General features: G+C 37.1%; 1 protein-coding gene across 4 annotated transcripts in view; it reads left to right on the top strand.

Moving 5' to 3' along the window:
• The window catches only part of LOC131152834 (cleavage and polyadenylation specificity factor subunit 3-II), a 115,213-nt gene that overhangs the window by 50,822 nt on the left and 38,058 nt on the right, over positions 1–26,333 (top strand). For all 4 annotated transcript variants that reach the window (XM_058104722.1, XM_058104723.1, XM_058104724.1 and 1 more), the window contains one exon: positions 13,719–13,782. In XM_058104722.1, coding sequence (XP_057960705.1) covers positions 13,719–13,782 — 64 coding nt within the window. The remainder of the gene's footprint in view (positions 1–13,718; positions 13,783–26,333) is intronic.

The raw sequence follows: 26,333 nt of genomic DNA, 5'->3' as shown, positions 1-26,333 counted from the left end.
CTTGATTCCCCACCTTGAGGTTGCAACAATGTCTTATACTTTGTGTACAAATCAAATGTAGCATCCCTCACCTTTTGCCTCATATATTGTCCTTTTATCACCTTCGTACATTGTTGGACATACATATTGTACAAAATCTAACTTATGTCAAGGGTCAAGAACGAATGTGACACAAATTATCATATTCATTTTCTTAGTATTTCCCTAATACTTTTTATATTTTTCCATCATTTTTGTAGCCATTAAACTCAATTCCAGCTTATCACTTCTCTCTCACTCTTTTGAAAGACAATCAACTCCACTAATTTTTAACATATAAAAAGCCTGAGACTAGTAAAGTTAGCTCATAAAAATGTTCCAAAAACATTACAAACTTCCTAACTCGTTCCAAATCATATCTTCTCAGTGAGCTATTTCCAGCATCAAATTCAATTCTTAAGAAAGGATCTTCATCCCCAAACCTCTCAATGGCTCGTTCAAACTTTTGAGTTGTATCTAGCATCATATTGATATAAGTAGAATTCTTTGAGTACTAACATCTAGGTGCAATATCATTTTGCATTGTACCTTTTCTATATTTGCACAATTTTGATCTTTTTGCTAGTTGGCTGGCAAGTGCCTAACATACCTATCTGCATCCCTGACATGAGTTACTATATCCCCCATTTCTTTCAAACCATCTTGCACAACTAGGTTAATTACATGTGCAATGCATCTCAGGTGAAGAAATTTACCCCCTCAAATGCCCTTCCCCCAATTTTAAAGTTTTCTTTTATGTAGCTAATTGCACCATCATTTGAACTTGCATTGTCGAATGTATACAGTACACTATAGAATTGTCATCAAGCAAACACTTCTCAATTGGCAAACCTATATCCTCACCTTTGTGACTAGAAATTGGACAAAAAATGAGCTTTTTTTTTCTTGTGCATTTCCCAATCATCATTTGTTAAGTGGGTGGTTTAGATACATGTATTTCACCTTTTGCAAGGAAGGCTAGGTATTACCGTATTAGTGGGAAACAAACCCTTTGAGATGAGGTTTTCAAAAAAAAAATTCAACTTTAACCTTTCATTCATGTAAAGGTCATAACAATCCCTAGAAAATGCCTATCTTGATGGAATTTGAAATCTAAGGAACGCAACCTTCATTAGGTGTTTGAATCCCATGCTCTCTATAAATCTAAAAGGCAATTCATTAGCAATAATCATGTAGGGTAATGCCTTTCGAATAGCTTCTTGGTCAAGCTTCCAATTAGTGAGAGTTCCCTATGAGTGTTTTTCAATTTTTAAGGCCGGTTGATAATTCAATTGTGACTGTTTTATTTCTTCAAAATGTTGGTTCCGAGTGCATGTAGTGATATGATGTCAGAGTGTGCCCGTACCATATGACAATAATGACACCTACCCTTAATTTCAAGTCACAAATTTACTGGAATGGTTCCACGCTTCCAATCTTGTCTTAAGTCTCTTTATATTTGTTTTATTAGAGTCAATGGGATGATTAAGATCACCAATCACCTATTGTGATTGCATTTGAAGTTTGGGTCAAGGAGGCAAATAAGTTGTGTTTGCACTTCTGATTGGCATGACATTAGGATTAGATGCTTTGCCTTTCTTTGACATATGAAAAAAGTTAAATTGCAATAGAAGTAAGAAATTGCTCAGTCCTAGCAAACATATACAATATAGCCACCATATTATGCTTTAATGTTTTTTAAGCAACCTATAATAATGTTAGATTTTAATAACCATATGAAATTTCATACCATTGTAAACAACCCATAATATTGGAGTAGATATAAAGCATTGTAAATATAAACCAATTTATTTATTTATTTAATTTTTTTGCAACAAGCTAACAATTAACTAAAACAGAGAAATTAAAAACAGAGGGAAGCCAGAAATATAGACTCTAAGCCCTCTGAAAAAATGGAGTCTCGAAGGTCATTTAATGTCCATAACCATGCATGATGAGGCCGTGATATTTTCATTGATGAACAGGTATCCATCAGGTAAAATGCCAATATTACAAACACATTATCAGTCTATAAGCTAGCATACTAGTTCAAATTCCCAACCTCAATTATCTATTGCCTGACTTTTTTCCACTAGAGAAGAGGATTTTATTGCAAAGATAAATTCACATTCTCTATCAGTATTCCACTTTGTTAAGAATGTTGCATGAATTAAGTCCCATGTAAACTAGTAAAAGCTACAATGCAACAGGGATATAAAATTAACAAATGTGTTAAAAAATAACATGTCAACTTTGTCACTACACTATAAATTATAACACCACAATGGAATAGTTTTCTGAAATTTTTGCCAATTATTTCACAAGCAGAATGAGTTAACTGGCAGTAGTAAGACGTAAAGCTCCTTTTCATGAGTATTATTTCTTTGTAAACTCACTAAAATCTATCCTAACTTTCTCACTATAGAGTGTGACAAGATGACCTTCTCCATTGATCTCTCCCATTAACTTTTCTATGACAGACAAACAAGACCCCAAATTTATCCCAAATTAAGTAAGGGGGTGTAGATTTCTTAAATAAGTCTTAGATGGTCTGGGAATACTTTAGAAACAGTTCTCATTGAATTCACATCCAGATTCACTGGAACGTTAAGAGACTGGTTTCAAAGTCTTGGTGAATATAGACAGATTCAATTCATTAGATCCCAGACTCCCTCCTATGCTTTGGGAACTCTTTATCCACACGAGAGTCGGGAGCCCCTTGACCTTTCTAAGGAAAGCAACCAATCTAAGATCACATCTCCAACACTAGCCTTTCAAACGGAGAACTTGGGTCTTTCAACCAATGCTTTACCAAAGGAGATCAATGGGGACCGTACAACCTTTTTGATGTGCAGGATCCTTTTTAGAGGTAAGCATAGAGCATACTTGGTGCCATGTCATGAACATCAGAGGTACCCATTACAGTTTCGTTAAAGCTGAGGTTAGCCTTGCGCCATAAATGACTCGACAGGTTACGGGTATCCATTGTAAAGTCATCCCTCTTAATACCATGAAAAACTATTACAAGCTCATAGAAGGGAGGCTTAGAAGCCCTTTGGACAAATAGTATTTAGGGAAAGCGAGAACTTAGAGGGCTATGGATAAAAACACACAAAGGATTTTATTTCTCTTACTCCAATCCGTTATGTCTTACAAATGAGAAGACAGTCCCTTATATGGAGGTCTGAGACCCCAAAACTTACACGCTAAGCAAGCATCTTACAGACAACTGAGAGGGACATAAAGCAACAACTTTTGACTTATTGACACAAAAGACAACTAGAAAAGGTGACAACACATGGGCGGCTGTATTTGTGCGGGAGTGACCCACCACCTTTCAATCAAGCTGAAACTTTTGACTTTATCGACCGACAACCATACTTACTACACACGCAAACAAAAGTGGCCCACCATTGTGGACTTAGGTGGCAAGCATCTTCCTAATAATACATAAAGTAGGAAACATGTGGGGTTACGTGCGATGTGATGGTGAGAGGTTGAGGTTGATGTAATCCTCATCCGTGATATCTCCATAGATCGGATGGTGGTACGCCGGAGGATCAAAAGGATAATCATCGGTGTCCATTGGATCCTGGGCATCTTGCATAGTATCTTTGTAAGACGGTGGCTTAGGAGCTGGGATGATGTCTGGAATGGCATGAAGGATCTCTGAGCAGAATTTAAAGTCATTCATCTCACAGAGATACTTGAGCAATGGGAGCTTGTATCTTGGCCACGAATTGAGGAAGTCGTAAAGGGTATCCCATTCATAAGACTGGTTTTGGGACCAAAGGAGATTCCTATTGGAGTAGTAGAAATACGGTCTATGCAGGATGAAGATACTGTGGATGGTAAATGCAAGCTGTGGGTCGAGCTTCCAAACATTGTGGTTTCCCATGAGAGTGGTTAGCTTCTTTCTCCAGGTGAGAAGAGGGTCGAACCATTGTAGGAAATTCCAAAGTAGGGAATCATGATTGGCTGGATCATGGAGGTGTGCGTAGACATCTTGTAGAGGTATAAATACGGCATGGACCTGCAAAACAGAAATATACCATATATCATTAGTATCAAAGGATGATGGTTTGATGATGTAAGGATTGAGGAAAGGATAAGATGGGAAGATGAGGTGGTGTCCAATCTTATCAGCATAAGATCGAATGTGGGTCAGGGCAAAAGATATCATCTGAGCTTTGTTCATTGTTTCTGAAGGGAATTCAGGCGGGAAAGTCATCTGAGTGGAGGCACTTAGATGAAGGATATCTATGGAAGAGAAGGAGGAGGAGGAAGAGGCCATGAGGATCAAAGGGATGGTCTGGTATCTTGAGATTAGAAGAGTAGTTTTTCGAGGGCGAGAAAGTATATAAGCAAGAACATTGTGGTCACCTTTTATATGCTTCACAGAGAAGTCATATCTGGAAAACCAATCTTTTAGTCTGAGGATCTGTGGATTAGGAAGAATCTAGTTCCGGAATTCAAGCATTTTGGGGAAAGACGAATTATCCATTTCAACCGTAAAATGCTTTGATCTGACATAAAAGTCAAATTTTTGGATCCCATTTTTTACTACAATAATCTCTTTAAAGATAGTGTAATAATGTTTCTAGGAATCTTTGAATTCTCTGCTAGCGTGTCCACAATAGGATTTCTTGTTGTCCTTATCTTTAAGTAGTAGAGCACCCCAATAATGGTCACTAGCGTCTGATTGCAGGATAAGATTTCCTGTAGATGGAATAGTCAAAGGCGGTGGATCTTTTGCAGCTTTCTTGAGGTGTCTGACAGCTTGTGTTTGGTCAGAGCCCCAAGGAGGTTGTTTCTTTTTCAAAACCTGTGACAAGGCACTGGTGTACCGACTTGCATGCCTGATAAAGTCTTTGCCATAATTAATAATGCCAAGAAATTGCTGGATTTCTTTGATAGAGAGATTATCATCAGGGAATTGTAATAATTGTTTAGCAAGATGGAGACCTAGACAGATGGTCCCATGAGATATTTTCATTCCCAAGAAATCAATCTTGTCTTGTCCAATCATGCTTTTCTTTTCTGACAGCATTATCCCGAACTGTGATGCCAGCTGGTGAAAATGTTCAAGAAGGTGATGATGATCTGCATGCATCACGGAGATGATCAACCGACGTACCACCATCCGATCTATGGAGATATCACAGATGAGGATTACATCAACCTCAACCTCTCACCATCACATCGCATGTAACCCCACATGTTTCCTACTTTATGTATTATTAGGAAGATGCTTGCCACTTAAGTCCACAATGGTGGGCCGCTTTTGTTTGCGTGTGTAGTAAGTATGGTTGTTAGTCGATAAAGTCAAAAGTTTCAGCTTGATTGAAAGGTGGTGGGTCACTCCTGCACAAATACAGCCGCCCATGTGCTGTCACCATTTCCAGTTGTCTTTTGTGTCGATAAGTCAAAAGTTGTTGCTTTATGTCCCTCTCAGTTGTCTGTAAGATGCTTGCTTAGCGTGTAAGTTTTGGGGTCTCAGACCTCTATATAAGGGACTGTCTTCCCGTTTTGTAAGACAGAACAGATTGGAGTTAGAGAAATAAAATCCTTTGTGTGTTTTTATCCATGACCCTCTAAGTTCTCTCTTTTCATGGTATTAAGAGGGATGACTTTACAGTGGATATCCGTAAACTGCCGAGTCATTTATGGGGCAAGGCTAACCTCAGGTTTAACGAAACTATAATGGGTATCTCTGATGTTCATGACATGGCACCAAGTATGCTCTGTGCTTGCCTCTAAAGAGGATCTTGCACATCAGAAAGGTTGTACGGTCTCCATTGATCTCCTTTGGTAAAGCATTGGTTGAAAGACCCGAGTTCTCCGTTTGAAAGGCCATGGGAAGGCTAGTGTTGGAGATGTGGTCTTAGATTGGTTGCTTTCTTTAGGAAGGTCAAGGGGCTCCCGACTCTCGTGTGGTATCAGAGCCATGTTTTTTCCTAGAGTCCAGGCGAGTTAAGGTTATAGAAGTGATCTTAGAAGAACGAGGTACTAATAGTTTAAGGAAAAACTCCACCCATGGATTCTCACCCTCAAATTTTAGAAATCACCCCAACCAGACTTTCTTCTTCAATTTCTCTCCCTCCTTCCTTTAAAAGAACCACTTCTTCAACGATTACCAACCTAGTTGAATATTCCTATATTCCTGATTCTGCTTTGATTCAGGAAACCTCTCTTCCTCTTGTAAATTCTTATAATATTTTCAGAAGGAAAAGGTCTTTAGCCAATCAAGTTCGAACTATTCTTGCCTCTCACAATAGACCTTATGTGAAAGAATATGTCCAGACTACAGCCCTTGATTAATGTCTCATCCTAGCATCCTCCAAAAAACAGTATGTTGATCTTGAGCTTGACCAAGATATGATTAATCAATGGATCAGAGAAGGTTATTCTCACATTCACTTTGGAGCTGTTCGTCTTCTCCTCACCTTGCATGGCAGAAAATGACTGCTTGTTACAGCCAGGATTACTCTTCTCAACACCACATACACCCAGTATGAGCATGCTGCTATCGGGACTTCTCTCGCTACACTTCAAGCTGGAAGTGCCTGTCTTACCTTCTTTCCAAACTTCAATATTCCTTTATGGGATAAAAATTTGAAGAATTGCATATAAGTTCAATTTCAAATTACTGGTGCTCCGCAGATTCCTCAGCCTATATGGCCACTCTTCATCATCAACTGATCTACAGACTTCAAGATCATGCAATTGGTCTGCCCCTTCCAGGACAATCTGAAGACACAATCCTGATCACTGCTGAAAGAGAAGATGAAGTTCCCACTATTCTTCAAATTCCATGACAGATTCCCAGAGAAGAATTGAAGCAACTTATTCCTCTGGAGTGGATTACTAGTTATGAACAACTTCATCAGCAATCGACGCCCATCCATCTTTCAGATCCTAAGTTTCAAAGGCTTCCAGATGGAACTGTAAAACGGTGTTCAAACCAAAAGATGCGGCTTCATCCAGTACTCCTTCAGTCTTCCAATCTCTAATGATAAAGCTTGTCACTTTTGAAGATGATATTCCCATCAACAGCGTTGCAGCGGACGGATCTCCCATCTACACTGACAAAATTGAAGGACACTTTATCTGGGATGTTGATCCTTCTATGTGTGATCCAGATTGTGATTCTCATAAATCATTCCAGAAGGAAACCAAACCATCTTGCAAGCTGTTCCCTTCTCACAAAAGACCTGATGATCCAAACAACCCATGGATAGGCATTCAGAAACCATCCACTAAACCTAAGCCTCTATGGATTTATGATCGAACACTTGAAGTCCTCAAAGAAGGAGGTTTAATTCCTCTAGATCCTCCTGAAGATCTCATTCTAAACCATAGTTTTGGCCAGACCCATTCACAACCAATTCCCTATTTCATGGCCTCCCCATATGACAAACATTTTCCTCCCTTGGAACCAAGATCATATACCGACTCCAACTTTCATTCCAGACCTTTTATCCAACCCTCTGAAGTCCAACCAGATGGCTCCAGAAAGCTTCCCTCACAGGCCGAACATGTCCTGAATTGGAAAACTTAGAACGCCAGGTCCTAGAATAAAACTTTATCCGCCATTGACCACAAGGTTGATAAGCTTATATATCATGGTACTTAGATGGACCAACGATTTGGCCACCTTGATTCCAGAATCAAAGCTATGTATTCTGATCTCAAGAAGAGAAATGATTATCTTGATACTGAGCTCGGGCAATATATTTCTGCAGGATATTATGGATCAATGTTTGATGAAAAAGAAGCAGAAATCAGAAGGCTTAAGGACCAATTATCTCAAATAGAAAGAGATCATCCTCCAAGTCCACCAGCTACCTATATTCCTAAAGCTTTTCCTTGTTCTCCTCCTTACTCTTTGATTCCTCAGTCACCACCAACTCCATCTTACCTATCATATTATTCCAAACATTTTAAATCCACAGCCGAGATCTTTAAGAGACACTCTCTTATCCAACCAAAACTCTTTCCTCCAAAATCTCCAATCTCGGCAAAACCCTTGCCCTTTGAGCCTATTGATCAAAAGCTTAAAAGCCCATTTTTACCATCTGATCAGACTTCTCTCCTTACTGACTTCATCTTTGAGATACCTACTGATGATGATGGTAACAGTAATGTTTCCATTGAAACATTGTCCTCCTCAAATCAAGAAATTACTAATCTCACCAATATGTTGATGGCATGTCCTATTGATCCCGGATCATCCAAAACACAAGAGTTTCATGAAGAATTGGATACCACAGTCCCCATTGTGGAAGAACCTACTGAGGCTACTTCAACCACTCAACATTCTACCAATGGTTCTTGGTTCTCTTTTGATGGATTGCCTCCGATTAAATGGAGAGACCGAATTGGTGAATTTGATGCATGGATTGATCTCCAACTTTCTAAGCCTGGGAGTACTTTAGAAACAGTTCTCATTGAATTCACATCCAGATTCACTGGAACGTTAAGAGACTGGTTTCAAAGTCTTGGCGAATATAAACAGATTCAATTCGTTAGATCCCAGACTCCCTCTTATGCTTTGGGAACTCTTTATCGAGAATTTATTGGAGACCCAGATACTCATGCTAACGAGGTTAGACAAGAGTATTTTGAAAAGAGGTGCTGCTCCTTGAAAAGAAAAGATCTTGATTTCCACTATCAAAGAATGTCCATGCGATATTATCTTCTTGGTGGATTTAGTGATGATAATCTCACGCAAGTTTATATTAATTCTTTACTAGAAGACATTTAACCAAATTTACAGAGAAAGATTGTATCTCTCTCACGACCACTCAAAGATATCTCTATATGAGAGATTCATTAGTTGGCCCTCTTTGCTCTTGAAAAACTATGTGACACTCACCAGTTGTTCTAAAAAATGATGAAGCAAAATCACAAGTTTACAAAGCAATGCAAGAAGCCTTATTTGCAGATCAAATGCAAAGAAAAGGATTGCATCTATAGTCCTAGAAAAAAGAAACACTTCAAGGATTATGGTTCTGACAAGCATCTCAGGAAAAATTCCAGAAGAAAAAGGAAATTCAGATTCTTCAAGAAGAAGGATCGACAAGGACACGACAAATCTCCTCGATGTTTCATTTGCAAAAAGAAAGGTCGTTATGCTAAACAATGTCCTGAAAATAGACCAAAATCTGCAAAGCTGGCTCAACAATTGCAATTAGAAGGTCTTGAGGCTGATATTGAATCAATTTTATTAGACAAGAAGACATGACTGAAGAGACTGTTCTTGTTCTCACTGATTCAGAAGCATCTGATTCTGAGGAATCTTATTCAGAAGAAATTTTCTAGGTTTAGGCTTTGCCTACTCCTGATCAATCTTAGATAAGTCCCCATGTTCAAATTCAGCTTCTCCCTGCCTTAGACTACTGGTCTTCCCATACTCAATTTTTCAGAGCTGCAAATGATCAAATTTTTACCACAAACTTGATTTCGAAGAAGAAAATCGGGATTAAACCTCTCCCTAATTGCATCATTTGGACTCATGTCATTGGAAGTCCACTTCCTCAAAAGGATGTTTTATTAGGATGGGATGTTTACTGTCTTTCAAAATCCCTGAGAATTCTTCCCACAGGAATTCGGTGCAAAAGAGAATTCAAAGCCTTTACCCCGATAAGCAAAATCTATTCTCTTTCCCATTCCTCCTTTGATTTTCTACCCATTTAGAAAAAAATTGTTGAAATTATGTGCTGAAAGTCATGACCAGTTTATCCATGATTATCCCCTCTGGAAAAACCTAGACTTTTTCATTCACATCCCTTTCAAGCTAAATGAAGATGTCAGCCCAACCAAAGCCTCCCATCCGGGAATGTCTTCGTCAGACCTTAAGCTTGCCAGGGAAGAATGTCATTCTTTGTTAAAGCAAGGTTTAATTGAACCAACCAGTTTCTCTTGGGCATGCCAAGCATTTTATGTTGAAAAAAGATCAGAGGAAAGAAAAGATTGGTTATTGATTACAAGCCATTAAATGTGTTCATTAGGGATGATAAATTCCTTATTCCAAAAGCCAGGACACAATTCATCCATCTTGCTGAAGCAATAATATTCTCCAAATTCGATCTAAAAGGAGTTTTTTGGCAACTTGGAATTCATCCGGATGACAGATTCAAAACAACCTTTTGTATTCCAAATGAACAGTTCCAATGGACTGTTTTACCCTTCGGGCTGAAGATTGCACAATCACTCATTCAAAAGGCAATGACTAGGATTTTCAATCCTATCCTTCACAGTACCTTGATTTACATTAATGAAAAATTTTAATATATATATATATAAAATTTTTATCACCAAACAGCAATGCAGTGGCCAGTTGGCGCCAACCAACTAGTTGGAAATGATGTTCAACTTGAACGTTTTATTTGACGAGTGAAAAGAAAGGAGGCAGCCAGGAAATGCATGCCCTCTGTTTCTTTTCCACGCATCCAAACACCTTGGCAGTAGAGGCAAGTGTAATATGCTTAATGATATTTGTATTTCAAAAAATATATATTTTGTTGGAATAGAACTTCATTTGGGAGAGGATAAAAAACTAATAAAGCTCGTGGCATCGTGATAAACTTTCCATCAAGGCAATCTGCAACCAGACCTAAATAAAGAACTCATTTGAGTAATTTGATTATGAGCAAGTAGCCATATAACTGGAATCCAAGCCCAGCCAGCAGCCGCATAACCATGTGAGCACTCAACACCTATAGACTAGTACACCACAATAGAAAACCAAGATTACCTTGAAATTTTGAGATTGGAGGGGCGATGGTGTGTGTTGGTGAGTCAGTGACTGGCGGCTGGCAGTTGGTGAGTGTCATGGAGAATCTGATTTGGGAATGAGGCTTTGGAGCCATTGAAGGGACTTGGCTTCCGAGGGAGAAGGAGGATCAGATGGGAATGTGGACACTGGAGGCAGTCCAGCAGCTGCTGTGCAGCTGAAGAGGCTAGAGGGGACTTGCGTTAGTGGAGGTCAGAGGAGACTTGTGTTAGCGGAGGAAGCACATGGTCGTTTGTCTTTGTTGATTAGTTGGCTTAGGGTTAGGATTAGGATTTGGAGGCGAAAAATCTTGAGGGGGCAGTGCCATTCTGGCTGAATTGAAATGTCAATGGGGGTAGCCTGGACCCCTGGTTACCTTTGGTAACCTTGGTTAACTTGAATTGGCCAAGGTTAAAAATTTTATAACACACACACGCACACACACACACACACACACACACACATATATATATATATATATATATGCGTATATATAAAAATACATATTAGTTAATTTGGGTGACTGAATAAGTATTTGCTTCAACCAAACCAAAATCCTAAAACATAGACTTTCTTAAGATTTAAACCAAACCAACCGAATTTTAAAAAGTGACGTGGTCAGTAAATCAGCGAATTCAGTATTCACTGAATAATGCTCAGGCCTATAATCCACAGTTCTATTTTAGTTCATTGCAAGCAAGCGAACATCTCCTGTCCACTTCTTAAGAAAAGACTTGATTAAAGCCCTTTTTGATATGTCATTGAGTCTCCTCACATTCCGTGATATCATCTTTCTCAAGATATGTTCACCAAAAGACCCTGGATGCTGCTATCCTCTGCCATGTCAAGATCCACCAACCTTTTCATAATTCACTGAAAACTTCTTATGTTTGAGTTCTCCATCAGTATTCATCTTCTTGTTTTTTGATGGTAAATTTCCTTTTCTCTCTTCATTTTTTTTTTTTTTCAATTTCTTCAAGCGGACATAAGGCCTATCTTTGAAGTCAAAAAATAGACATTCCGATGGTTTACCAACCAATTTCATTTTCTGGAGAACCCAATCAGAAAGTTGCTCCTTGAAACAAGCACTACTAGTTCCAAGCCTTTTGAGTACCTCAAAAATTTTGGGGAGGAGGGACCGTCCTGCATAACTTTGATGCATGTGTTAGGTGCTGGAATTAACACTGAGCAATCATCTTCTTCCTGTGACTTAGTAGACTCCAGATCCAGGTTATCTTCTTCCTCCTGAGCTTTAGCAGTCTGTGATTGGGGTTCCTGCAGTGGGAAGGGCCCCAAAGATGATCCGTATCCAAGGTCTTAAATTTTGATTTCGACTTAAATTTTGAAGCTCCAAAAGTTCGGAAATTTTGATGGAAATTTCGATTTCGATTTCGATTTTGATTCTAAAAGACAGCGAAAATCAGTAGTAATGCACAGAATTATTTAATGAAACTTTAGAAATGGTAAATTGACATAATAATGTAAGTTTTAGGACTAATATATTATAAGTTAAATACATCTATGTTGTGTATGAGGTGGAAAAGTTGTAATATGATATGCGTATCAAACATATTTGTAAGATAATATATGTTAAACATATTCAGTTAATACAAATGAAATTCATATATCATTTAAATTTTATTTACTATACTAATAAAGATAATTTAGACATGAATGGCTAAATAAAATGTTGTTGTAAGTTTATATGAATTTAAATATTATTTATTATACCAATAATGATAATTTAGTCATGAATGGTCAAATAAAATGTTGTAAGTTTATTTCGTCATGAAATTTCAAAAGCTGTTGTGATAATCTTTTTGTTTTGATAAAAAAGAACAAAATAAATTAAGGGAGAAATTTCACTTCACTCCTAAATATCTAATTTGAATTTTAAGGAAATTTCATTCTACAGTTAAAATTTCAACAAATTTTGCCAAAATCTTGAGATTTCGATAAATTTTGGTTGATTTGTTGAGATTTTGAAGGAAATTATGTACAACGGAAATTGATTGCCATTTCAATTTCAAGGGTGTGATGGAAACCAAAAATTTCGATGGAAATTTCGACAATTTTGTGGAAATTTAAAACCATGCTGATATCTTAGTGACACACTTGACCTTCATAATGTTTAAAAGAAGAGAAAGGAGATGAGCTGGCTAAGTGGTGCAGGTGGAAGAGGTCTGAGGGGGTGAGAGGCTGAAAACTAATGCCCCAGGATTAATGCTGGTGGAGCCCAAATCAAGACCCACCAAGGACCACAAAGAAAACGAAGGATTTGGGCTTCAATGGGTATTGCTCAGAAGATTCAAATAAACAGTCAACTGCTCTCTTGTTTAATTACTCAAGCAAAGGAGCATATATTACCGCTTGTCTTCACCATCCCTTGCTTGTCTTGCTTCTGAGCAGCGAACGGAGAGAACCTTGGGGGAGTTGCTGCAGTGGGGACATGAACACTCAACCTCTTGATTGGTTTTGAATATCTTTTGTTTTTTCATTTATAATTTTACTTATTTTTTATTTTGTTCTGGTAGGTCTTTTTTGTTTTTTGTTTGTTTGTTTTTTTTTTTTTTCCAGTTTTCATTTTCATTTTCTTTTTTTAAGGATTTCTTGTCCGCTCTTGATTGGATTTCCTTTCTTTCTTATGTTATCTTTTTTTTATCATCTAAAAAAAATTTAGATATAATAGTAACAAGCTAACAATTGTATACGTGATTTACTTTTTATGCTGGTGTTGCAGTTATTATTTATTCAAACATCAGAATACTAGTTACTTTTTGTTTTATCTAGTAAATTTTGTACTCAAATATTAAAAAAAAATGAACTCTATTCTTTTTAAAATGTCATGTATCCTCCTGATTATTAGGATGGATGGTTTTGAACAAGGGATTCGTATTTTCTTGTAATAATTTTCTTCTTACAGGTCAACATATGCAACAACAGTGCGAGATTCAAAATATAATCGCGAGAGGGAATTTCTTAAAGTTGTATGTAAAATAATGTGCTTTATTTTTCTTGCTTATGTTCTTTTACCCTTCTCAACTCCATTCAATCATGACTAGCTTGGCTTATATTATCAAAATTTGTATTAATCCACTTATTCATTTTGGCTAAGCTTCTTAACAATATTTCAGGGGGGAAGTTTATTCGTGAAAGTTGTAGGAATCCACTTTTATTGGTTTTGATGTTTGCTATCAAAAACATGAACTTAAAATTTTGAAATTTTCATTATTTTGCTCCTATGATTATTTGAAGTAGGATGTCGTGCATGATTTATTGTTGTTTTCTTTTATTTATTTTTCTTCTTATTATTTTTTGGAGGAAGGTATGGGAGGTTTTCTTGTTTTTAGTGTGCATTTTATTCTTTGTTATCAATGGCATAGTGTCAGGGTCCCACATCGGATGTGTACTAGGGAGATCTAGGGCTTATAAGGATGGTTTGGACTCCAACTATGTGAGGCGCCTTTTATAGGACAAAACCATGAGTCCAGTGGGCCAAAACGGACAATACCTCACTAGAGTTGGATCCAGGGCCGTTACATCAGAGCTACCCTAGGGATACTATCATAGTAGCATGTGTGTGGATCCTACACAAAGGTGTAAGCCACTCTGATGTGGGCGTTAGAGATCGGACGGGAGCGCCTGTCACGGTCCCACATCGGATGTGTACTTAGTAAGATCTTGGGCTTATAAGGATGGCTTGGACTCCAATTATGCAAGGTGCCTTTATAGGATAAATTCATGAGGCCAATGGGCCAAAGTGGACAATACTCACCGGAGTTGGGTCTAGGGCCATTACACATAGCTTTGTTACCCTTTCTGCAAAAATTATGCGACCATATCCTAATTGACCCTCAAAATACATTACTTGGCCAAACCAATGCAGGGCATATTTTATATATTTTGCAAAGCTTATGATAGACAAAGGTTGAAAATAGTTCTTAAGTACAGGCTTCTTTGTTTTTACCCACTTTCATCATTTTCTCTTTGAATCTTTGTCATTAAATGGCTGGTTTTGGTTTCTTTGTGTTGATCTATGGCATGCCCGGGCCACAAGGCTCCCTGCTTTGTGAGGGTAGGGGGAGGGTTGTCACAGTATACGCAGCCTTATGCCTACTTTTATATAGAGAGGCTGTTCCTTGGACTCTAACCTATGACCAACCGATCACAAAGGAGCAACCTCATCGTTGATCCAAGGCCCGCCCTCCTTGGGTTGATCTATGATTTTTGTATTATCCTTCCTTTAGTATTTCTAGCTTCCAATGTTTAAAAGGCATAATTGAGGTGTGCCTAGGGCAAGGTGAATGGAAAATGCATCGAGGGGTAATTTTAAATGCGAAACTCCTCATGGCATCTATCTTTTTGTATTAGGTGTATACCCAGATATAAAAGGCAATTCTTATACAGATCTTTTTGGGGTGGGGTATACCTTTTAGGAAGGTGGTATGTGCACTCGTGTATATGTATTTATGCATGTGTGTTTGTTATCAGAAATCTGAAGTAAAAGAAGGTAAAAGAAGGTAGGAAAAGTCCCTTTTTGGCCCTTCGAAGAACCTTCCAATCCTCATAGCACGATTCACTCTTTTTGATCTTCTCTATATCTTTGACACTGCTACCCACTTCGGTCGCCTTACCTTTCTCCTATGTCAGGACCATCTCTCCCTTTGGTGAGCCATAAGGACTGCGGGATGACCCCTTTTTGATTTTTTGGAGTTTATGGCTCAGAGAAATTTGTAAAAGAGAGAGACATGGAAAGTGGTACAGATTGTTTGATCTTTGCCCACTAATTTTTTGGTTTTAAGGACACTAGCTGGGAAGGCAATGAACTAGCGTTAGTGTGTTAGATGAGCATGTGGCTATGCGCTTGTGAAGTTGCTGTCTATGGGCAAGGACTACTTAAGTTATTTGAATTTGGATTAACATTAAGCTATTTTTAGTGTTAAAGATCCTATAAGAAATTATATTTTAATCATATTTCTAGTTATGTAATTTATTTTATATATATTTCAAAATAAAAATTAAATTCGAGGAGGCTTTGCACCTTAATGCCTTGAGGTTATGCCTAGCCTCATTAGGAAAAGAAGGGGGGGGGGGGAGTGTGCGTCTTAGATTTGAGGTAGAGGTGGCGTTGCTAAAGAAATGAAGTAGGGAGGGCATAGATGGGGGAATGAGCAATCCATAGGAGGCCCAAGCATCAGGTGGTAGTTGAAGGGAATCTAGATATTGTGGGAAACTTGAGGTTGGAGGAATTCTAGAGAGAGAGAGAGAGAGAATGGATTATAACTTTTAGAGCGTTGTAGTTGGTTCTCAGTGTTGGAAAGTTTCCAAATTTATGCAGTCAACTCTCCTTGATTATAGGAAAAATTTATGTAATTATGTAAATATTCTTAGGAGATACTCTAGGATATATTCTTAGGAGATATTCTAGGAGATTTGTTCGCAATTGTCATTATTTCCTTTTGTTATTCTTTCCTTTTAGATTGTCCTTTTAGTCTATAAGACATTTAGATTGTACCTTATTTTAAAATAATAAGAAATACTATTTCAATCCTTCTTCCCTTCTTGATTGTATTAGAGCCTGGTTTTCTTTTCCTTGCAGCAGTCATAGCCTCTAAAACCTAGGCCTTATTGTTTTAACCCTGTTCACCCTCCATTATGTCTAAAATTTCCGAAACTTGCAGCATGGGCATACCTGAACCTGTGGTCTACACCAAAACTGAAACCAAAGGAGCCCATGCCAAGCCCCATTCAGTCAAATCACAAATATCCGTTTCAATGGAGCCAACTTCTTGAGATGGTCTCAGTTAGTTCGAATGTATATCTGCGGGAGAGGTAAGATTCGGTACCTTACTGGTGAAACCAAGGCCCCTGATAGAGCAGATCCATCATATGCTATATGGGATGCTGAAAGTTCCATGATTATGCCTTTGCTTGTGAATGCAATGGATGAAGATATCAGTGCTAATTACATGTGCTATCCTTCTGCAAAAGAACTCTGTGATAATGTTAGTTAGATGTAATCTGACCTTGGAAATTATTCTCAGATTTATGAATTGCAGCAAAAAATTGGCAAGACCCAACAAGGGGAAGACAGTGTGACCAAGTATTTTAATGTCTTTAAGGGACTGTGGCAGGACTTGGATATATTCAATGATTATGAATGGAAAAGCCCTGATGATTGCAACTACAACAAGAAGATGGTGGAAAATGCAAGAATTTTTAAATTCTTGGCTGGACTCAATGATGAGTTTGATGAGGTCAGGGGGAGGATTCTTGGTAGACAACCTCTGCCTCCAATTGGAGAGGTATTTTCAAAAGTGAGACGTGAAGATTGTCATCAAAATGTTATGCTAAAGAAAAAAGGGGCTGATGAAACAGTGGAGAACTCGACTTTGGTTGCTGCTAATCCTACTGTTTTGGCTGCTGCTAATGCCTCTGTACAATGGTCATATCCCAATAAAAAATTTTGAGTATGGTGTGACTATTCTAATAAGCCACGCCATACCTGAGAAACCTACTGGAAACTACATGGAAAACTAGAAAATTGGAAGAGCAGCAAAGCTGGACCTGGAAACAACCAAGTGATTCTTAGAGCAAATGAAGCCCAGACCAATGTTCTAAGTTCAGAGCAGATGGATCAACTTCTTCAATTGCTGAAATCCAATTCGATATATGGTACTTCTACAGGTTCCTTGGCCCAAGCAGGTAATATGCTGAGTGCCTATTCTAGTTCTTTAGCCTTTGCACCATGGATTTTTGATTCAGGTGCATTTGACCATATGACCAGTATATCTGTTTCAATCTTATTATCCTTGTTCGGGTAATGAAAAGGTTAGGATTGCAGATGGGAGTCTTTCATCCAATGCAGGAGCAGGTTCAATTAGAATTTCTGGGAAAACAGAATTAAAATCTGTCCTTTATGTTCCTAAACTTACTTGTAATCTTGTGTCTGTTAATAGATTATCCTGTGATTCTAACTTTCGTATAATATTCTTTGATTCTCAGTCTGAATTTTAGGACCAGAAGTCGAGGGCGATGATTGGCAGTGCTAGGATGATCGATGGCCTTTATTATTTTGAGGATGCCCCTATTCAACAATAGACAAGCTTAGGGCTTGAGTTGTAGTACTAGTTCAATCCCAGTGCATAATGCTTTAACATCTTAGATTAGGGCATCCTAGTTTTTCTTATTTAAAATATTTGTTGCCTAGTCTATTAAAAAATTTGGATTGTACTTCTCTTCATTGTGATGTTTGTCACTTATCAAAAAGTCATCAAGTTCCTTATAATTCAAAAGGCTACCGTGCATCAAAACCTTTTTATTTGATTCATAGTGATGTTTGGGGTCCTTCTAAGGTTGCTACCGTATCTAGCGGAAAATGGTTTGTGACTTTTATAGATGATCATACTTGGATTTGTTGGGTATATTTGATGAATGGGAAAGCTGAAGTTGAAATATTATTCAAGAATTTTTATGGTATGATCGAAAATCAATTTCACACAAAAATAAGCATACTTTGTACAGATAATGATACAGAATATTTTGACCAAGTTTTGGGAAATTTTTTGAAAGAAAGAGGGATTCAACATCAATCCACGTGTTGTGACACCCCGCAACAATATGGCATCACTGAAAGAAAAAATCGTCATTTACTTGACATTGCACGGGCTATACTGTTTTCTATGCATATTCCAAAATATTTGTGGGGGGATGCTATCCTAACTGCTTGTTACCTTTTTAATAGAATGCCTACCCGTGTGCTGCAGTGTATCACTCCTTTGGCATGCCTAAAAAAATCCTTTCCTGATAATAGGATTATTTCTTATCTGCTGCTAAAAGTATTTGGATGCACTGTTTTTGTTCATATTCCAGCTCATCTTAGATCTAAACTTGATCCTAGGGCTGAAAAATGTGTGTTTTCTTGGATATGCTCCCAATAAGAGAGGGTACAAATGTTTGAATCCAAAAAAAAAAAAAAAAAATTCACATCAGTATGGATGTCGTTTTTGTTGAAAATCAGTCTTACTTTGATCAAACTTGTGCTCAGGGGGAGAAAGAGAGTAGTGAAGATCAGTTTTGGCAAACTTCTATACCAATGCCTAATGTATTTCCTGACATTGACATCCCTCTACAAAACATTCAAGGAACTGAAATTTTAAATAGTGAAAAAAATGGAAATCCCAATCCGCTTGTACAAAGCGTAAGGGAATCACAAACGGGGAGAATTGCTACTGAATAATCCCTCTTCTGAGCTTCATGTTTATACTAGGGGCAGATATCGTTCTAATACTAAGGATCATCCCACAATTTTAGAATAGAATCAATCATCACCTCCAAAAACTGGTCATTTGGAAATCCTAGGTAATCCCTTCTACTACACTTCCAGTTGATCAATCTGCTGACCTTGATGTACCTATAGCCATTAGCAAAGGAGTTAAGACCTGTACCACACACCCCATTGCCAAATATTTATCATACCATAGTCTCTCTCATAATCATTAGGCCTTTACATCCAATATTTCTCACCTATTTGTTCCAAGGACCATTCAGGAAGCTATGGATCATCCAGATTGGAAGAATGCACTATGAAACAACAGTACTTGGGAAATTGTTGATTTACCAAAGGAAAAGAAAACTGTAGGTTGCAAGTGGGTGTTTAAAGTTAAATGCAAGGCTGATGGCAATATAGAGAGATATAAGGCGAGACTCGTTGCAAAAGGGTTTACATTGACATACAAAATTGACTATCAAGAAACTTTTTCTCCAGGGCCAAGATAAACTCAATCCAAATGTTACTTTCCTTAGCTGTACATTCTTACTGGCCCTTAAACCAGTTGGATGTAAAGGATGCTTTTTTAAATGGAGATCCAGAGGATTAAGTGTTTATGGAATTACCACCAGGTTTTGAAGGTAATCTTGGGAGAGAGAAGGTGTGTAAATTGAAAAAATCATTGTATGGGCTCAAGCAATCTCTGAGAGCTTGGTTTGAACGCTTTGGGAAGGCTGTAAAGGGTCATGGTTACAGCCAAGGTCAAGCTGATCACACCATGTTCTATAAGCACTCGAGTGAAGGGAAGGTTGCTATTGTAATTGTCTATGTTGACGATATTATTTTGACAGGTAATGACAGCAAGGAACTTTAGAAATTAAAACAGATGCTTGCTAATGAATTTGAGATTAAAGACTTGGGCGACTTGATGTATTTTCTCGGTAAGGAATTTGCAAGGTCAAGAAAAGGTATTTTTGTTTCACAAAGAAAATATGTGCTCGACTTGCTTGGAGAAACATGTTTACTAAGGTGTAAAGCAGCTGAGATACCTATAGAGCCTAATCTTAAACTACAACCTGCCAAGCCTGAAGAAGTAACCAATAGAGACCAGTACCAAAGATTGGTTGGAAGGCTACTTTATCCATCACATACACGTCCTGACATAGCCTTTGCTGTCAGTATAGTAAGCCAATTCATGCACTCACCAGGGCCTGACCACTTTGATGCAGTTTATAGAAACCTGAGATATTTGAAGGGAACTCCAGGAAAAGGTCTATTGTTTGAAGACCATAGACATCTACAAGTTGAGTTATACACTGATGCAGATTGGGCTGGGAGTATAACCAATAGAAGATCAACTTCTGGTTATTGTGCCTTTGTTGGTGGAAATTTGGTGACACGGCGAAGCAAAAAACAAAATGTGGCAGCTAGGAGTAGTGCAGAGGCAGAATTTAGAGCAGTTGCTCATGGAATATGTGTAGTGTTGTGGATTAAAAAATTATTGGAAGAATTGAAAGTCACTAATCCACTACCTATGGGACTTTATTGCGATAACAAATCTGCCATAGCCATTGCTAACAATCCAATGCTTCACGATAGAACAAAACATGTTGAGGTTGACAAGCATTTTATAAAGGAGAAGCTGGACAGTGGACTGATTTGTTTACCCTATATCTCTACTATTGAACAAGTAGCAGATATACTTACAAAAGGACTACCAAAGAAGCAATTTGAAAATTTGATCGGCAAGCTGGCTATGGAAGACATCTTCAAACCAGCTTGAGGGGGAGTGTTGGAAAGTTTCCCAATTTATCCAGTCAACTCTCCTTGATTTTAGGAGAAATTTCTTTAATTATGTAAATATTCTTAGGAGATATTCTAGGATATATTCTTAGGAGATTTGTTTGCAATTGTCATTCTTTCCTTTTGTTTTTCTTTCCTTTATTATTCTTTCCTTTTAGATTATCCTTGTAGTCTATAAGACATTAAGATTGTACCTTATTTTAAAATAATAAGAAATACTATTCAATCCTTCTCCACTTCTAGACCTAGGGCTCCCAAAACAATTCCCCATGTGGAGCAAGGTGAGGGTACTTGTTGTACTACGATATTTGTGTTGTTATCCTCTTATTGGAGGATGTCACGAATGCACATGGCCAAGTTGGGGGAGCAATGGAGGATGTGTCATGGATGACATGTGGTGGGCCCTGGAGCAAACTAAGAAAGGTTAAGGGAGGGTGAGGGAGGACATGTGCAGACATGTGGTAGTAGTTTAGATGCTTGGTCTCCTTTAATATATTTTGACTGGCCCTCCAAACCACAGCTTTATAAAATTCAGAGACCATAAGTTTATGAAACATCCGGGCTGGGGTTGACCAAGTATCCCACCATGTGTCCCATGACTGATATTGGGTGCATTTGCGCCAGGGCCAACACACTGTTGAGCTTGTTTCATTCTGAGCATAGAGCCCACACATTTAGAATGGCAGAATTTCAAAATTCTATTATTGAATTGCATTGATTCGAGCCCAAACAGTGTCATATGTTCATGACGCCCCTGTTGAAAACCATGTATGAATTTTTGGGCAATTTTAAATCGTTGAATCATGGATGACCCCTTCGCCTTTAACACAAGACCCTAACGCTAGGGCTCTTTATTTGCCCATAAATAGGACTCTGGGATGCCTCTTTTGGGACATTTTGATGTGACAAGACTGAAAAACACCAATAACCTAACTCTGCCAGAATCCTATTGCAAACAACTATAGATCTAGAAGCTGTTAAACTGGTTAGGTCGTTTTCTAATTGAATGCTTTTTCTTTTGGGTAGATGTACGCTATTGTCGACATGTAGTGGGATTTAATTCCTGTTGAACAGAATATTGGTGTGCCTCTTTGTCTTGCTATGATTGCTGATACAGTTGCATGATGAATGCATGTTCTTTTGATTGTGCATGTCTGTTGTTTTTACACTCCTCTTCATAGGGTGTTTTTTTTTTTTTTTTTAAATATAAAAAGGAAAATGTATTGAGCACTGCAGATTGTCCAATTAGCAACAAACTCTTTTCAAGCCCCTTTCCATCATAGTTAATAGAGCACTGCAAATCGGCCAATTTCCATTGCACCTTTTTAGCCTTACTTTTACCACCATCCGAGCAGACTTCCTTCCTCTTCCGATCAGCTAACTGCAAACCCATTTTATCTAGCAAATGTTGAAAGTGAGCCCAAGGGACAGGCACAATACCAGCCTCATTCTGCTCAATCTTGTGTTTTTCCTTGCATATTTTATCATACTCTGAAGCATTAATTCCCTCTAAAGCATCCATCAGAGGTGGAGACTTGTCCGAAAACTCCCATGGTGAATCAGAAGAGTGTGATTCAAGCTCAAGTTGTTCACGGACCTCATCTATGAGTAACCCTCCATCTTAATCAAAATTACTATCAAGCTCACCCTTCTTGTCAGAAACATCTCCCCATTTCTTCTTATTTAAAAGATTATCCACAATCTAGGCATTCGAAGGATCCTCAACATAAGAACTGTCATCACAATGTCTTTTTAAAAATTTAACCACCCTTGCATCTGCACTTAATTGCATCTGTATAGAATTTTCCCATTTCATTTGGTTATCAATTCTGATCTGTCCAAAAATTTCCTGAGAACTTGGAAGTGTGGGTGGCAGATTCACCTACACTGCATCATTTTATGAGGACAAAGCTTTTCCTTTGATGAGAGTTGCGCTGTTGGGTAGTGTTTGGGATTTTTTTAATCTATGTTAGAAGGTAGAGGCATGATTTTTTTTTTGACGGCCAAAGGTAGAGTCATGATTAAGATTTAAGTCTACTGAATGAGATTCTGTATGAAACTCGGTCTTGTTATGATTGCATGACAAAGCATGTTCTTTTGATTTTGTGCATGCATGTTTGATGTTTTGGCCCTTCTCTTCTTAGAGTACTTTGGATTGATATATAATGGTTTGCTCAACGTAAGCCTTCCATATAGGCTTAGGCATTGGATTTTGTTGCTTATTTTTCTTATTGTTATACTTGTGGTTTGCTCAAGTTAAGCATCCCACACTGTCATTGGCATTGAGTCATGGTCCAATGGGCTCCTTGTCTAATTCGTTTATTTATAGTTATTTATTGTTTGTGTGAACTCACATGATTTGAGTTATTCTTTAGTGTAGGTTGTTATTTTTTATTTGTCAGTAAAGAATTAGAAAAATACCAATTCGTAAAAAAGAGCGATGAAGAGGCAACTTGGCCTGTGGTTTGTTGACCTTCACAATTTATGATTTAATTCCTGTTGCCTGGACTTCCCGTTCAGAAGCTTTTCCATGTTTTTGGTGTCAAAATTAGATTTTTTGCTAATTTTTTCCTAAGAACATTATGATGCTGATTACATTGAGATGCGTATCATTGAATTACCTAACTAAGGGGTAATAGTCTGCCAAGATCCCTATCACTTTGGTGTGTTAAATAGAAGCAGTGGTGTGATGTTGGATTCCTACAACATGGTTTTTGCATTACTTAGGAGTGGTGGTACTTTGTTCATGATAGGCTGGTTTGCATTGCATGGCTACAAAAATGTAAACGTGAGACTATCAATTACCTCAGAGTAGTTTCTCGAATGAGTGACCAATTTTAAAACATAAGTTGGAGCATTTATGTTTGGCCCCTTTGCCTGGGAAGTCCTGGGGTGGCCTGAAGAGGTTCTCATGCACCAAAATTATTAATTGGACAGGAAAAATTCTGAGATAAAATAGTCCAAAAGATTGGCTTGAAGATAGGCTATCCTAGATTTTTCAAAGGAGAAATATATTGTGGTCCACAAAAGGCAGTATTTTTGGGGTATGGAATCTCAGAAAATATAGTATGAAGTTACAAGGAAGGGTAGAATGGATAAGAGGTGGAGTAGAGAAGGAATCTATGACAGTTATAAATTCAAGCATTTATAGGGTAAAGCGCTTTGTCATATGCCTTTGCCTTTCAGAAAATTGCAACCAGTTCCTTCAGAATATTCCAGAAATTTTTGTATGGTTTAGAGTCTCCATTTTTTGTGGGTGAGAATGAGATTTCTGGAATATCATTCCCAGCATTTTCACATTTTATCAGTAATCCTGCTTTTCCCCTTTGACACCCTCAACAATTTTATTTTGATTTTTAAGTCCATGTACATGCAACTGATATTTCTAGCAGTGTTAGTAACTTTATGTTGTGATGCAGAACAGCATCATGATTCATGGTATTATAGCCAAATAGAAAAAAATTAAGGAGAAATGGAGGAGAGGAGAGGAGAGGAGAGGAGAGGAGAGGGGAGGGAAGAAGATGAAAGAATGAAGGAAGGAGATACAATGGAACTGGGTGATCTTTAATTTCTTGGGGTATCACTTTAGTTCATTGAATGATGGGGAGATGGAGGAGTTATCCTCCGTGTTAGTCTTGCTGAATAATTGTCAAGTCTTTTTGGATGCTGATAACCATTCTTGGTCTTTGGATCCCGGGTTTTATTCCTGCAAAGGCAGTGTTTGGTTCACAGTTGGAATCGGAATCAGAATTCCCTGGAATCAGAAATTGAATGTCAGATTCCTCTCTCATGTTTGGTTCGGCAAGGTATCGGAATCAAAATTGTATTATAATCCTTGGTATATATAAACATAGGAATCGGAAATGAGTTTAATTTATTACTTATGTCATTATAGTATTAAAAATTTATTCAATTAATTTCATATGGAATAATAACATTATAAATATGTAATTATTACATGCTATTATTTTATTAAGCTATATAATAAATATTTTTTACAATAAAATCATTTTGATAATTATGTACTCGATTATAGTTTGCATATTATATTTTATCATATTTTTTTATTATTATTTTGCTTGATCTATTTTATTGATATTATATTTTATCTTATATTTTATAAGTATTGTTTTTTAACATGTAATTTATTAAATGTAAATAAAAATCTCATATATTATAACACTATAACTTAATTTATTATTTAATATAAAATAATAATATATTAAAACAACCACCATAGCATTATATTTTATTACACAATAGTATTTTATTTATTTTTATATATTATATTATTTTTAAAATTTATTATTATATATTTTAATTAATGATATTAATAATTAATATTTTGAGGGTGGACCTTGGTTTAATGGTAAGGTTCCTCCTTTGTGACCAGTTGGTCATGGGTTCGAGTCCAAGGAAATAGAGTCTCTATATAAAAGTATGCGTAAGGCTGTGTACACTGTGATAACCCTCCCCTTACCCTTGCAAAGCAGGGAGCTTTATGGCTTGGGATGTCACGAGCTAAGCTTGTTTAGCGCATTATGCTTGCTTGTGACGCTTATCTCGTGTGCTTAGGATGGGTTTCCATCATGTAAATACTAGTGTAGGGTTAATTTCTGCTAGTAGAGTTTTTGTAAGCCAAATAAGGCAGTATGACTCCTCGGTCACTTTGATGTTTCCTAGTGCTAGGATGATAATTACATAAAAACCTCTTTAAGGGAGGGTGAGTGTTCATCAGTCATTGTAAAACTCACTAGCAATTGTCAACGTGCTTAGCCTACTTGCCTCCCTCGCTAAGTATCAACGGAGGATTTGTTAATGAATTACGTTTGCTTCAATGTTTACTGCTTGGTTGCCACGACTTTCATGAATTGATTATTATTTTCACTGCTATTTGATTGAATGTTAATGAAAGTACTTCGTGGATGAATATTGGTAAACGATAGGCTGGCTAGTTAAGCAAGAGTGCTTTAGCTAGCGCTGCACGGCCCTTCACAACGGTGTGAAAATAGTCGGACCGTGACACCTGGGGACGCTCTTTTAAATTTATAATTAATATTTTATTTTATTTTATTTTAAGGTTATACATAATAATAGCCACAATTATATCATAATATTTTATAATATAGTACTATTCTATTACTTTTGATGTGTTATATTATTATTATATATAATTTAAATATTAATAATAATGATTAAAATATTTTACTTTAAAATTATTATTATATTTTTATATCCAATGATGTTAAAATATTAATATTATTTTTTAGATTTATGTAATATATTATATTATATTTAGTATTATATTAATATTATTTTTTTATACTTATGTAGTATATATCTTATTATATTATATATAATATTATATATGCCCAAGTATTAAATATTTTTTTATATTATATCATTATTAAATTTTATTATTATATTTATAATTGTTGATAACAAATATTTAATTTAATTTATTTT

Source organism: Malania oleifera, chromosome 4, assembly GCF_029873635.1.
Source record: "Malania oleifera isolate guangnan ecotype guangnan chromosome 4, ASM2987363v1, whole genome shotgun sequence".
In the NCBI taxonomy this organism is placed as follows: domain Eukaryota; kingdom Viridiplantae; phylum Streptophyta; class Magnoliopsida; order Santalales; family Ximeniaceae; genus Malania; species Malania oleifera.
The sequence above is the reverse complement of the archived record's forward strand: the minus strand, read 5'-3'. Positions and strand labels throughout refer to the sequence as shown.